At 46.1% G+C, this 14,075-nt stretch overlaps 2 protein-coding genes across 9 annotated transcripts in view; both read left to right on the top strand.

The window, feature by feature from the left end:
• Positions 1–4,992, top strand: part of ST5 (suppression of tumorigenicity 5) — a 236,646-nt gene extending 231,654 nt beyond the window's left edge. For all 8 annotated transcript variants that reach the window (XM_025197391.1, XM_006018213.3, XM_006018216.3 and 5 more), the window contains 2 exons: positions 3,673–3,759; positions 4,209–4,992. In XM_025197391.1, coding sequence (XP_025053176.1) covers positions 3,673–3,759; positions 4,209–4,243 — 122 coding nt within the window. In that variant the 3' untranslated portion in view covers positions 4,244–4,992. The remainder of the gene's footprint in view (positions 1–3,672; positions 3,760–4,208) is intronic.
• A 6,812-nt stretch (positions 4,993–11,804) lies between these two features.
• Positions 11,805–14,075, top strand: part of LOC102386565 (60S ribosomal protein L27a) — a 6,943-nt gene continuing 4,672 nt past the window's right edge. Inside the window, exons 1-2 of the mRNA XM_025197424.1 lie at positions 11,805–11,891; positions 13,985–14,048. Of these exons, the coding sequence (XP_025053209.1) occupies positions 11,889–11,891; positions 13,985–14,048 (67 nt within the window). The 5' untranslated portion in view covers positions 11,805–11,888. The remainder of the gene's footprint in view (positions 11,892–13,984; positions 14,049–14,075) is intronic.

Below are 14,075 nucleotides of genomic sequence, written 5' to 3' on the forward strand. Positions count from 1 at the left end.
TGCCCTTAAGAGGGCTCCTTAAAGTACAGCCAGTGATCCTGGATTCCTTTTCTGCTCAGACTTGCCTTCCAGGAGATCCTGCCCACCAGTTCCCAGAGTTTGTTAAAGTTAGCATTTCTCAAGTCCACTGCCTTTATTTTTCTGCTCTCTTTCCTTCCTCCCCTTGGATCTTGACTTCTGTCATTTCATGGTCGCTGTCACCCTTCTGTCTTCACATTTTCAACCAATTCCTCAAATGATGTTTAGGATAAAAATATGGAAAGGTGTTCAAAACAGGCAGGCAGGGCACATTTTAAGAGACAGAATTTAGGCGTGGTTTTGTTACCTCTTGTTCACGCGAGTGATTTGTTCCAGTGAGTAAAGATTACAAAGGTTTGATATCACCCACATGGGGAATTTGGTTCAAGAAGTCTGAGCAGTTTAATAAAGCCAGTGTTGTGTGTCTAGGTAAGGATCTGATGTTGCAAAATCTCATTTGCTTGAGTAGTGCCACTGAGTTAGCAATGGGTAATCCGACAATTTAGCTGGTGGTTCAGATCCATAGATTGCCTGAAGGCAGCGTTGTCCTCTGATGTGGTGTCTGAGCCCTCAGCAGGCTGACTGAATGAGCTTAGTGCAACAGTGCCACTTGCTGGCACCTGCTCTGCTTTGCTACCAGCTCTGGCTTCGCTCCTCCCCCAGCCGGAAGGCTTCATAAGAAGCTTCGGAAGGAATGATGGGACGGGAGAGCAAGCTGGAGTGCATCTCCTCAGCCTCGACTGCCACAGCCATGTGGGGAAGAGGGGGAAAGGGAGGGAAGATTGCAGAGCACACCATCCATGCCTTGCTCTTCAGGTCAGAGAGGAGATGCCTTGAGGTACGCTCTCCAGAGCACCAACAGCTTGGCCTAAGCTGGAAGGAGTGGGGAGGGCAAGGGTGCTGGAGCATGCTGGGGCAATTCGGGGTGAATGGATTGATTTAAGCGAAGGGAAGGAGGTGAAACAGAATGGGGGTGAGAACCTGCCCCCAAAGATGTTTGTGAAGATCAGGGCTTTTGCAGTGGGCAGTTATTTAAACATGTGTCTGGAGGTAGGAATCCCTTCAGTAGGCTCCGGGGCTTTCCTGAGCACATATCTCTGAAGCTCATTACAGTGGCTCTTTCCGCACTGCTCCCCCCCCTACCCTGCAAAGTGGTTGTTATGCCCTTTATCCTGCATAGAGCTTGCTGTTGATGGATCCCTGGGGGTCCATGCAGGCTTACGAGTACTTCTACTCATTTGAAGTTCAGTGTGTGTGGGACAAAGTCTGCAAAATGGAACTGCTGCTAAACACTAAGCAGCCTTGAACTCTAGTAACTTCCAACAGCAGCAGCAGGCCTGCAGCACCTCCCATCTCAGGGCTTGATTTTGTTGGGCTGCTCAAAAGATATAGCCCAGGCCAGGAGTTGACAATATATGGCCTGAGGACCATACTGACCCACCGAGCCACCGGATCTGGTTTTGTCTGTGCAAGGCTTTGTCTGCCCACGCCAGAGCAGCAAGGAGCTGTGCTCAGGCTGGGCCGGACGCCTGGAAGCTGCTTCCATATTGCTGCTGCTTCTCCCCACCACCATGCCTCCTACTTAGCCCAGCGCCTGTGCAGCTCTGCTCCCTTTGCCTGGAAACTGTGCCCATGCCACTTCTCTCTGCCCCCTTTCCCCTCCTCCTTCCCCAAGGCTGCAGTGCAAACAGTACTTCAAGCTGGACTGGAGTTGTCCAGAAATGTGTTGGGTAGCGGGGGTCAGGAGTGGGGAGAAGCAGCTGTAGCATGGAAGGAGCATTCTGGCCCAGAACAACGCTGGCACAGCTCCTCTAGCTGGAAGCTGAGCTTGCACTCTAGCTGGGGAGCAAGGAGGCTGGGAGAAGCAGCAAGCAGCGGCATGGGCACAGTTCCCAGCTGCGTGGCTCTGGCACCGGCACAGGAAAACCCCTACTGCTGACACAAAAAGAGCCGCCCAAACTGAAGTGGGCTTGTTCCAGCTCAGTGGCTTGAAACAGTTGCCAGACCCTGGCCTAGGCTACTTTGCACCTGCCAGTTGGATCTCCTACATATTTGAGTAACTGTTGGTAAAATCAGGTCCTAGGTCAGGACAATACCAAAGATATGGTCCTTGGATAATATAATCTACTGAGACCACTGCATTCTGCTAGGGTTGCCAAATAGCAAACTTAGATATTATAAACCTTAAAATTATCCTGGCAGATTTGTAAGGGTTGATTCTGTTCAGGAAAAGAAAGCATCATTTGGAGGCAGTCTAAAAAAATCTGTGGCCCAGGAAGCATTCTGAAACAAGCTTCCTTTGAAGGATATCAAATGTTAAATGGTATTTATAGCAGTAAATTGAATTACTGTTTCAAGCCAAGCACAAAAAGCAGGAAATTGAAATGAGAGATGGGTCCAATAGTATTTGGATTGCCTAAATTCCTAGTTCCTGTTTTAATTATGTTACCAAAATTATGTTCTGGGATGTTTTACTGGCAGCTTAGCTCTTGTATTATCCCTGGTGTAATTACAGTCAGCACAATGTGATATTTATTTAAAACCAAGCAAATGTCCTGAGCTGTGTATCAGTTGATGCAGTGATATATTTGCTATCGCTGGTACTATTATTCATTATTTGTGTAGCACTGTGTTTCTCAAGCTGGGGTACATGGTAAACTTCTAAAAGGCATGCAAGAGGAAGGAATAAGAAGCCAGAAGGGAAGGGGCAGCATAAATGGAGAAAAAGAACAACTACTCTAGTATTTTTAGGTGGTTAGAGACGTTATAATGTGCCAGCAATGTGTTACTGCTTTTTAATAGCCACAGCACAGGGACATCTGTGTCCAAGAAACTTTAAGAAAGGGGGGCAGATAAGTAACCCCAAAAGGTGCGAGAACCACTGATATAGCACCAGGGGTGTGCTGGATACTTAATACAGAGGTGAAGATAAGGTCTCTGTCCTATGACTAACAGTTTAAGGCAGTTAGATCCTGCATGGAGTTCTCTTTGGGCCCCACTAAATTCAGATGTGAATGGGTCCATCCATCTGCAGCCGTTTTTGCAAGGTTGGTGCTCAGAATTCAGATGACTTATGTGAAAGTTATGTGCATAAATATCTGTTCCTACCCTGGGATGAATTGATAGTAGAGCACCTCGCTGAGTGCTGCTATCCTTATTGTTGCTGCTTGGATAGGCTAATTGACACTCTTCATATATTGGCCTGGATAGCCAAAGTCCTGGGCTTGAAGGGAAGCCTGGCCACTCTATTCCTCAGCAAGGTGGATATTATGAGGGTCATGAAATCAACACACACTGCCTTTGAAACTTGGGACTTGGTAACCCCTGAGGTGACTGATAATCTTCCTGATGCCATTGGGATCTTTTTGAGGGACACTCTTGCCTGGTCAAGTTTCTAAGCGTGAATAAGGGGTGGGGAAAGAAAAACTGCAAAGGGAAAAGGCTGGTAATGCAGGTGGCAGGGAATCAAACCAGTCTGCAGCAGCCACCAGGTCTTACTGGACTGTGAAACACACCTTTGGGAGCAGTGCTTTGTCTTTGTGGGTAGCCAGTGTATATTATTAGGTCTTGATATGTCCCCTTCGTAGCATCTTTTTTTTCTTCTTTCACTTGGGAAGAAAACCAAGCAGTGATTTCTTTCTCATCTGCCCACAGGTCTCTTTGAACAGAGGGTTGAACAGTATTTGGAAGAGCTTCCAGACACTGAACAAAGTGGAGTAAACAAATTCCTACGAGGTCTTGGTAAGGGAAATCTTCAAAAGAAATCCTGCATTTTCACAAATCGTCTTAAAAAGTACTATCCTGCCTAAAATAAAATATGATACTCCACTCGTAGCTTAATTATGTATTGGGAATTTTCCAGAGAAAAACAATGAAAATCACTTAAGAGTGAGAAATGTAGGCTTTATTATGGTCTCTAGGTGAGTTTCCTTCCAATTTGGATGGATAGATTAAAAAAAACAAACCCCTAACCTAACAAAAGGGAAAAATCTGGAAGTGGATATTATCCTTCATCAGATTTGGCTGTCCAAGATTTCCAGTTAGATACCTCTGTGGTATTTTCTTTACACTTAATTTCTTCACTAGAGGTTATATTATGTATTGGAAGACCCTCCTAGTTGCCATTCTTTTGCTCTTGGTTTTTCAGCATATGTTAATGATTGATGCACCATATTTTGTGCTTGCTGTAGGTAATAAGATGAAGTTCCTTCACAAGAAGAATTAACTTCTTTCTACTGACATATCCACCCAAAGACTATTTATGACACTCTGCGTGAGACACCTGCAACCTTTCAGATTCTGGTGTGAGAGAGGAATGAAATGAGCTGCCCACAGCTTTAACTGACTACAAATGCTGTTTGACATTGTGCCAGAAAAAAAGTGTCTCTGATAACTTCTTTATGTATTTGGATAGAATTTGTAAATAATGTGCTGTAAGCTTCCTTAACTGGTTTTGTAATAAGCAAAAAAAAAACTGGTAAATATTTGTATATTCCTGAGAATAACAGGTGCTTCTTTCTTTAGTATGAATTGAGATGTGCTTGGTGCAAAATGAATAGCTAATTATGTGCAGCTGACTGTCTCAGCAGAACCACTGACTTCAAAGGATGTTTGTGAGAACTACACTGATGCCTGAATACTGTGGTAATGAATGAACTCCAGGCTATGTGGGGAAAGTTGTATGCACAGGGGCTGGTTATGTGTGGCAGAGTTTTTATTTTCCTCTAGTTTGCCTTCTAATCCATTTTGAAAGAAAAAAAGAGTAACTTTGTAATAAGGTACTTGGTTTACAGCACAGAATTTCCACTTGGTTTGAGCTATGGTCAGTAAACTGTAATGCATTCTGCACTATGACTGCTAAACATGAGGAAATCTGAGTTCTTTGATATGCGGGCTGCAATGATTAGGTACAGTACATCCATTTCTAATGTATGTATGTATGGTTTCTAATAAACTGTGTAAATATACCTGTTTGATTATATTCACTGGTATCTTTTCCAGATTTTTGCTACTGAGTAGGTAAGTTCAGAAAAGAGTGAGTTTGCTGCGATTATTCTTGAATATTTTATAGTTAGAACACAAAAAAAACCAAACAAACCAGCCTTTTAGTAGGTTTTCTACTAAAATCTGTCTTTCCTATTTAACACTGGGGTGCCTAGGATGTTACAGGATAATATCGCTGTTTTGCTAAATTTAAATCTGCTAACAAAATTACCCTTCAAGATATTTTGCCATGCTTTATTTTTGTTATAGGACAGTAACACATGAGCTTTATCATTATTTATATCATGTGAATTTGTGGACTGGTAGATTTTGTCTTTGACTATAACAACATCTTTCATGATGTGCACTGTTGTGTGTATTACTTTGTGAAAGAAACCAAATGAGTTTGTGAGTGGAAATGAGTAATGACAAGCGGGAGCTATCAAATTCCAGTCTTTGTCTAAAGTGCCAGTGCATCTGACCCAAATGTTTTGTATGAGAGTTAGTCCTGGCCATTCCTTTCCATTATCCAAGAATGAACAATGTAGTTAGGGGTTATTTGCCTTAGTAAAGAGGACATAAACATGACAGAATGGTTGGTGCATCAGATGCATGTCCAGGCCCTCCACACAGGTAAGAATGTGTAATCTTTGTGTAAAAAATTACTGATCCCTACATGTTGCCTAATCTAATAACCTACTGGCTGTCTGCTACATAGCTATTCATAGCTCCTGTTAGCTTGTACTTAAAGTCTGCATTTTAAAAAAGAGTACATTGGAAAATGTTTGCAAGCGTATTAAATAATATAATTTAACAGCTGCTTACACTTCTTTCAACACAGGCATAGTTCATATTTTTCTTCATTTCTGAAAGCTTGTTTTCTGTGCATCTCAGATCAGGATGTGAGGCTTGCGCAATTCCTAATCTGTCAGTGGTTCAGGTTTGCTACCAGCCTCATAGAGTAAGATGGAGGGTTTATTCACTGGGAAGGTGAAGAAATTACCTTTCCAGCAATTATATCCCTCACATTCCTTTCTAATACAACCATTTCTCTCATGTCCATAAAAGGAAAGGGGCAGGAAATTTAAAGTACTAAATGCTTTTGATTCTCTGGAGATGTATCAATGTACTTTTTATTCTTCCCTAACAAAATTTACTTTTGTCTTGTCCTTCTTTGCCACAGCATTATACTCACCACATAAGGGTGTAAGAATGACTTTTGGCCTTTCTTTCCCTGATCAGAGGTGACATATTTGACTTTTAGAGGTTGGGTCTAGCAGTTTCAGAAGGTATCCCTGCTAGCAAATCTATGGAACAACAGTATGCACCCTTGAAGAAGACTATGGAGGTAGTACCTTGGGCTGGAGGAAAAAGATACTGAAGGAATAGTTTTTACCGAGACAAGAGAGAGATGTAAAATACACAGATACTCAGTGAGTTCCCTACCATAAAGCACTGATCCTCTTACACTGAAAATTTGTGTGACCCTTCATCTGAACTACAGCTATGAAGGTAGAAAGTCTGCAAATACTGTCTAGATTCCCTAACTGAATATATATCTTGCTCCAATTTTTGTGAGGTATAGGTGATGGTTCCCAAGGTACATACATGTTCCAGAGTCCTGCAGCTCTTCCTTGAGTTTTACTAGTGTGAGTAAATAAAGCACTCCATGTTATCTGACAATCTGTATTTAAAAGCACCATATGGTCTGAAATAGACTGGATAAAATTCAATTACAAGTGCAAAGGTCCTGCACTTACGACAGAATAAAATGCCACAAATATAAATTGGGACATAACTAACCAGACTGCAGTTCTACAGAAAAGAGCCTGAGGGTTGTAGTGGACCATAAGCTGAATGAGAGTCAACAGTGTGCTCTTGCTGCAAAAAAGAACCCCCAAAGTACTGGTGAGGCCTCACCTAGAGCACTGGGTCCAGTTTGGGTTACCACATTGTAAGAAAAGCCTGGGCAAACTAGAAAGAGATCAGAAGAGAGCAACAAAAAAGGAGTAGACCTAGAAAGCATAACTCACAAGGAAAGGTTGGGAGAACAAGGGTTACTTAGTTAGGAAAAGATGGACAGGAGTTTGAGAAGTCATCAAATACAAAAAAGGGTTGTTGTCAAGATAGTAATAGTCTCTTCTGCATCTACAGGGAACAGAGCAAGAACTAATGATCTTGAATTATAAGGGGAAAGTAAGAAGGGAATTTAAGGAAGAAGTTGCTAACTATGACAGTAGTTAAACATTGGTATGGATTATGTAGAGCAGTTGTGGAATCTCCATCTTTGAAAACTTAAGTGCAGGTTGGACAACTACCGTATTTTCGCGCATATACCCCGCACACGGGTATAACCCGCACCCATGTATAACCTGTGGAAAATTGTGTTTTCGAAAAATAATCCATGCATACCCCGCACCCGTGTCTTCCCTGCACCCCCTTCGCACCCCTGGGCGAGGACTCCAAGCCAAGCAGCGCCTCCCCGCTGGGCCCCGGAGGCGCCACTGGGTGTCCACTACATGCCCCGGCAGGCGGCAGCACCCGCGGGAGAGAAGGAGATGGAGGGCGAGGCCCCGTATACCTGGGGAAGTGGCGCAGCCCGGCCCGCCCCAGCCCCCACGGCAGCAGCACAGCCCAGCCTGCCCGGGCCCAGTGGGGAGGCAGCGCAGCCCACCCCAACCCCCGCGGCAGCGCAGCCCAGCCTGCCTGGGCCCAGCAGGGTGACGGCGAAGCCTGTCCTGGCCCCAGCCCCCGCGGCAGCGCAGCCCAGCCTGCCTGGGCCCAGCGGGGAGGCGGCGAAGCCAGCCCCGGCCCCTGCAGTGGTGGCAGCGCAGCCCAGCCTGCCTGGGCCCAGCAGGGTGACGGCGAAGCCTGTCCTGGCCCCAGCCCCCGCGGAAAAAAGTCCATGGATAGCCCGCCCAGGCTATATATGTGTGTATAGCCCGCACACATCCATTTTTTTTGTAAAATCGCGTATACACTGCGGGATATATGCGCGAAAATATGGTACTTAGCTTGGGATGAATTCCCGTTGAACAAAATTATTTTCCTTTAGACCTCCTGAAGTCCCTTTTATCTCTACTTTTATGATTCTTTATGAACAGAAAATATAGAGTAAATTATCCTCCTTTGTAGGAAAATTACTTGAATGATATTTGATTTGTGAAAGTAAAATTACTGAGGAAGAAAAAACAAATCAGAAGGGACTATATTCTACTGCCATAGAGAATATATACATGGCAGAGTATAAATACATGTCTGCAATCTAATTCACTTATTGAGTACCAATAAAGTCACTGTCGGAATCTGTCTTACTCCTTGTACTGACTTCTAAAAAGTAATCTCAGTAGTTTCTTCAGCATCAGTAACATTAGCATATACAGGCAGTCCTTGACTTGCAATGTTTCGGGTTACAATGTTTCGCACTTACAACGTTTATAAATTGACACCGTTTCAACTTTATGACGTCAGTTTCGACTTTACAATGCTTGATCCGATGCCATGCCATGCCAGCGATCGAGTTTGCTGCATTGTTCATCTCCCTGGAGAACATCTCTCCGAACTTCCTCAGACACTTTCTTTAAGAAAACAGACAAGACTCCAGAAAAACCTGCAGCCAAGACTCCTGAGAAGACTCCAGTCAAGAGCCCTTCAAAAAGTCCAGCAAAGTCACCTCAAAGAAGTCCTTCCAAATCAATATGACTGCTATTTACAATATAAATACATTAATGTAGCTATATTACTCATCTATAATTGATCGAGTACAAAATTCTGGGGTATTTTTAGTGAAAATAGTGTAACGGGCCTTGGTTCAGGAACAATCCCCCGTTTATAACTTTTTTTTTTTTTTTTAATGAGAAAATTGGTTCCGAGTTACAACATTTCGACTTAAGATGCGGATTTCAGGAACCAATTTTGTGGTAAGTCCGAGAACTGCCTGTATATGGCTGAATTGATTTTTGTGACTGAACCAATAAGTTTTCATGAAATAGGATAGAAGAGTTAGAATGGCCTTTGAAGTAAGCTAACATTGCCTTTACTGCGGAGCAGGGAGAAATTAAAAGGAAAGTGTTCCGTGGATTACACAAACTGGCTACTAATGTAAAGATTACACATTCTTGCTACAGAGAGGCAAGATACAGGTCTACAGCCCAATCTTTTATTGCTGCCACTCCAAAACACAAACAATTATCTCAAACAACATAAATTCTTACCTATGCTGGCTGGGGAGACTCTAAAGAGGGGAGGAGGGTGGTGCACATATAGGCAGCAGGTCTTAAATTTGCTGAGTTCTCCAGATTTCCCTCCAGCCTGTGTCCTATATTTATAGCTGGCTTATGCTAATATTGATTCTAGTAAAAGTTCTGTGATTGGTTTTATATAAATTTGTTTAACTGAAACTGAGCTGAACTAGTTCTCCGAATGTGGAAGGTGTCATTAAGTTGGGATCTATGTTCCTGTGAAACTTACAGGTCTGGGAGGAAGGATTCCTTATTTCTTTCCTTCACCATTAGGGAATACCGCTTGCCACATTGTCATTTATGATAGTCATTGACATGACTGCTTTGTTTTACAACTTTTCTAAGAATTGTAACAAAAATATATCTATTATAACAAAACGGCATCTAATATATTTGGTTACATCAATCTTCACCACTAAAATTTTAAGATAAATTTAAGATGTATTTGGACTATTTAAGGTCTTCCCCTATAATGTTTCCTTTCAGGCTCCGTTTAACTCATAGCTGGTTTAGTTGGACATGTGGGGCACCTATACACATGCAGCAAGGTTGCTCCAACATGCTGTAATTCCAGTACATCGATTAATCAAACGTGGTGGAGCATGGTGATTACCAGACTCCAGCATCACTTGTATCAGTTGTCCCTGCACTGAAAAACGGTGGTGGGGGCACTTTAATTAAAGCTTGTTCAACAAGCTTTAAAGTGTCCCACTGCCATTTTTCAGCACAGGGATGCTGATACACTTGATGATTCGGATGCATTAATTAGAGTGGTTTTCGGAGCCACTCTAATTAAAATGCCCCCCCATGTCTATAAATGCCTGTGGATTGCCTCCTTTCTTCGCTGACCAAGCTGGTTGTCATGTCTGCAAAGGTTCGTTCTATGGTCACTCAGAAAAAGGCTTTGGGCTTTCTGCTTAGCCACACTTCTGCAGCTTGGCTTAGACCCCTTGAAAATGGCCAAGGCTGGTAGCAGGCCAGACAGCATGCTCCACCAGCTGGCTTTTACTTGGGCATGAAAACGTAGCCTTCAGAGCCTATCAAATGTCTTTCTGTGCAGCACTTGCTGAAAACTGATAGATCAAGCGATTTCTGCCATGCCATCTGTTCATCATGGCCTTGAAACATGCAGAGCCAGTCTACAATTGATCACTCCAGTCTGAGGAAGGAAGCTCAGGCCATCTCCCTTTGCTAACTCGTACGTAGGAGGAATTAAAGTCACGATGCCTGTCAGTAATTTGTGCTAGATCAGCTACTGAACCAGGAGATTCGTTCTTCTGAGGTCCCTGCTACACATTACATATTACACAACTAACTGGTTCATCATGCAGTAAATTTAGATGGGCCAAGACCAGCCTCAAGTGCAAAGTAATTCTCATACAATTAGCTGGTTAATCATGCAAAAAATTTAGACCAGCCACAAATGCAAAGTAATTAACACAGAATAAAAATGACTCCCTAGCTATAAAGAGCTAACCAGTTAGAAAGTTAGTGCTTGAAAATGTGTAACAACCAGGGATCCTGGTTTCCCGATAAAAAACCCAAATAAACAACCCAATTTCTGGATTGAATAAAGTAACCCCAAATCCATATTTTTCCATGATTAAAGTGAAAAACCACTAATATCTATATAGATAGATATATAGTAGTATTTCATTTTGATCATGGAAAAATGTGGATTTTGGATTACATTTTTTAATCCAAACTGGGGATTTTTTTTGTCAGAGAAAACCAGGATCCCTGGTACCTCTATAGCTGGTTTCCATCCAGCTTTAATTTGAACGTGTAACAAGGCCCAGATACTTGGCAAGTAAAGCTCTCCCGTGCAGTTGGCTGTGCACTGTTCAAGGCTTTCTGAGAACAGTGATGTTGTTCTTAGAGCTAGTTTCCACACCATGTTTCTTTTTACTTTTTTTTTTAGATGCCCTTTTTCTTACGCTGATTATTTAACATAGCATCTGACAAACGCTCCACTGCTGAAGGGCTCAAAGGTAATTCAGCAGCGTCGAGGCCCTGCTCACCGCTCAGCTGTTTAGGACAAAGGCTAAAAGGCCCCCAACCAGGCAGTCAGGCCTTTTAGCCTTTGTCTTAAACAGCTGAGCGGTGAGCAGGGCCTCGACGCTGCTGAATTGCCTTTGAGCACATTTGCACACACTAATTCAGAGTTTCCCAAACTTTTGACAGCCGGGCAACAGACCCCTCGCGTGCGGTACCTCGTCGTTCAGCCCGGCCTCGGTTTGACTCCCCCGTGACGTCACTCCCAGGGACTAATCAGCGGGGGGGGAGGCGCGCATGACGTCACCCGCACCAAGCTTCCCGCTGCCGCCTTGCTCCACAGGGTCGGCTTAATAAGGGTCGAGCTGTAATGATATCAGCAGCGGCGGCAACACGAGATGGAGAGCAGGGCACGCAGAGACCCAGCCCCAGGGTGTTCTCAGCAGCCCTAATAGCTCAACGAATACTAGGAACCGTTACGCCTGAGTTCTCGCGAGATCAGACTTCTTGAGGTCCCCGCTTCCCTTTCTCACGGAAATATTGCGCGATTTTGAAAGATCGCTTTTCCCCCCACCCCCGTCACACTTCCGCTCCCTGCGGCTGAATGAAGTCTCGCGAGACCTCTTTCTCTTCCGCGTGCTCGCCGCCGAGATGGTGGGTACCGGTGCCGGTCATTCACCTTCCCGCCCGCGGTGGCCCATAGCCGAGTGCCTGTGGTCCTGGCCCGGGGGTAGCTGGAGAGGGCTCCCCAGCCGGCCGGGGGCGGTTGGGCCGCCGCTGGCCGGGAGCTGGGCGTGTTTCCCGGCTCCTGGGCTCTGCTGCCGCCGACCTCGTCCCGCTCCTGCTACGTGTCGGGCGGCTTGGAGCCTCCCTCAGAGGCCGGGGACGGCAGCGGGGCCAAGCCTTAAGTCGGTTAAGAGTGTGAGAGTGGCTTGGGTTTTGCATATGCTGTGCTGCATCAATGAGTTGCCTTATAAATTATTGTGCGTTTTGAAGACTTTTGCTGTTATTGATTGTCCATTATACATGGGTTGAAGTTATTGTACGAATATGATAAATATCATACACCCGGTAACAGTGTTGGCCCTGGCGAAGCCCAGGCTGGGGGATTTGACTGGGGTGTGCCAGCGCTGTTGCTGGGACCAGAGCTGGATGTTCCCAGCAGGGGGTGAGGGGGGTGGTCTCAGCCCTGCGTTCAGGGTCAGACTGATTGCCCCCAATTTGGGTTCACAAAAGGGATTTTGCCCCATGGTCAGATGGGTACAGACTTGCGGGGGGGAGGGGGGTTGCCTTCTGTGCTGGGGGAGCAGTCCTTTTCCTGCAATCTCTTGAGTGTATATTGACAACCTTGCAGCAGCAAGACGTTGGCTGCCATACCTCCCCCTGCTGTACCTGCCCCAGGTTAGGGTGTTGTGTGTGTGTTGTGTCAGTTGACTAGTTTTGCTAAGAGGTTAGACAGTGGGTTTGACAGCTGGATTGGATAGGGATGATTGTACTTCAAGCAGGGTTTGGACTAGAGCAGAGGTGAGCAAAATACAGCCTGCAAGCTGGCTCTGGCCTGCCAAAGGATTTTATCTGGCCTGTGGCAGCCCAGGCCATGATGTGTGGAGCCAGTCCTGACATCCCTGGGCACACAGTGGGGCTGGGGCAGCGCAGTGGATAGATTTTCTTCCTGGCTGTCCCAGCAGCAGTAGCTCCTTCTAGCTGCTGCTGCCAAACCAGCCCTGCTGCCCAGGTACCCTGGCCCTTTTCATTGGACACCCTCAGAGCTTGGGGTACTGGATGGACCAGGCAAGTGGGATCTTCATGCAGGCTGGCCTGGAACCCACGTGGATAGGGTACACATGAATGGGATGAGGCCAGGGATGGGCAGGGGGGAGCAGTGTCCAGGAGCAGGATAGGCAGCCAGGGCCAGGATCATGGGGTGGTAGCAGCGTGGGGCTGTGCTGGAAACAGATCATGGCTCTGCCTCAGGCCCTGGCCCTATGCTGTCACTGCCCTGCGATCTGTAGCCCCTCCTGCCTGTCCTGCTCCTGGACACTGCTGCCTGCAGCCTCAACCCATCCGCCTGCCTATGTACCCTGTCTGCGGGGGTACCAGGCTGGTCTACATGGAGACACCACCCACCTGGCTACTTCAGTAATCTACCACTTAGGGCAAGGGTTTTCAACTTTTTTTGGATCAGTGTGCCCCCAGTGACTGGACGCAGTGCAGGCACTGCCTGCCCAGCTGGAGCGGGGGAGGGGATGGCGCGCGACTGGGCATGGGGGGGGGGGTGGCACGGCCAAATGTGGAGTGCAGCAGCTGCCATGCATGAGTTCCCCCCCGGTGTCTGGCTGGGTGGCACCTGCATGGCAGCGCGGGATGGTGCGTGGCAGCACTCTGTCCCTGCACACCCACCCACATGTACCCTCTAGGGCCTTCTCAAGTACCCCCAGGGATACGTGTACCCCTGGTTGACATCCTCTGACTTTTGGTGAGCTGCTGGGAGGAGTGGGGGGTGCTGACCCAGCCCAAAGCAGCTCACCAAAACTCCCTAAGTGGCCCTCCAGACCCAATAATTGCCCACTCCTGTACTAGATGACTTCTGGAGGTCCCTTCCAGCCCTGCTTGTCTATAATTCTGTGACTTGGTAGGTACTGACCGCAGCGGAAGGTAGAGCTGGGCGCACTGGTTTGGGGCTGATCCAAACAGCGTGGCACCTCCTCTGGTGCTTCTCCCTTCCTGACACTGCTATTGTCTTCCAGCCTTCTAGACTGAGGAAGACCCGGAAGCTTCGAGGACATGTCAGCCATGGCCATGGCCGCGTGGGGGAGTGTAGGGAACGGGCTCAGGGGT

This window comes from Alligator sinensis, unplaced genomic scaffold (assembly GCF_000455745.1).
Source record: "Alligator sinensis unplaced genomic scaffold, ASM45574v1 scaffold502_1, whole genome shotgun sequence".
Taxonomy (NCBI): domain Eukaryota; kingdom Metazoa; phylum Chordata; order Crocodylia; family Alligatoridae; genus Alligator; species Alligator sinensis.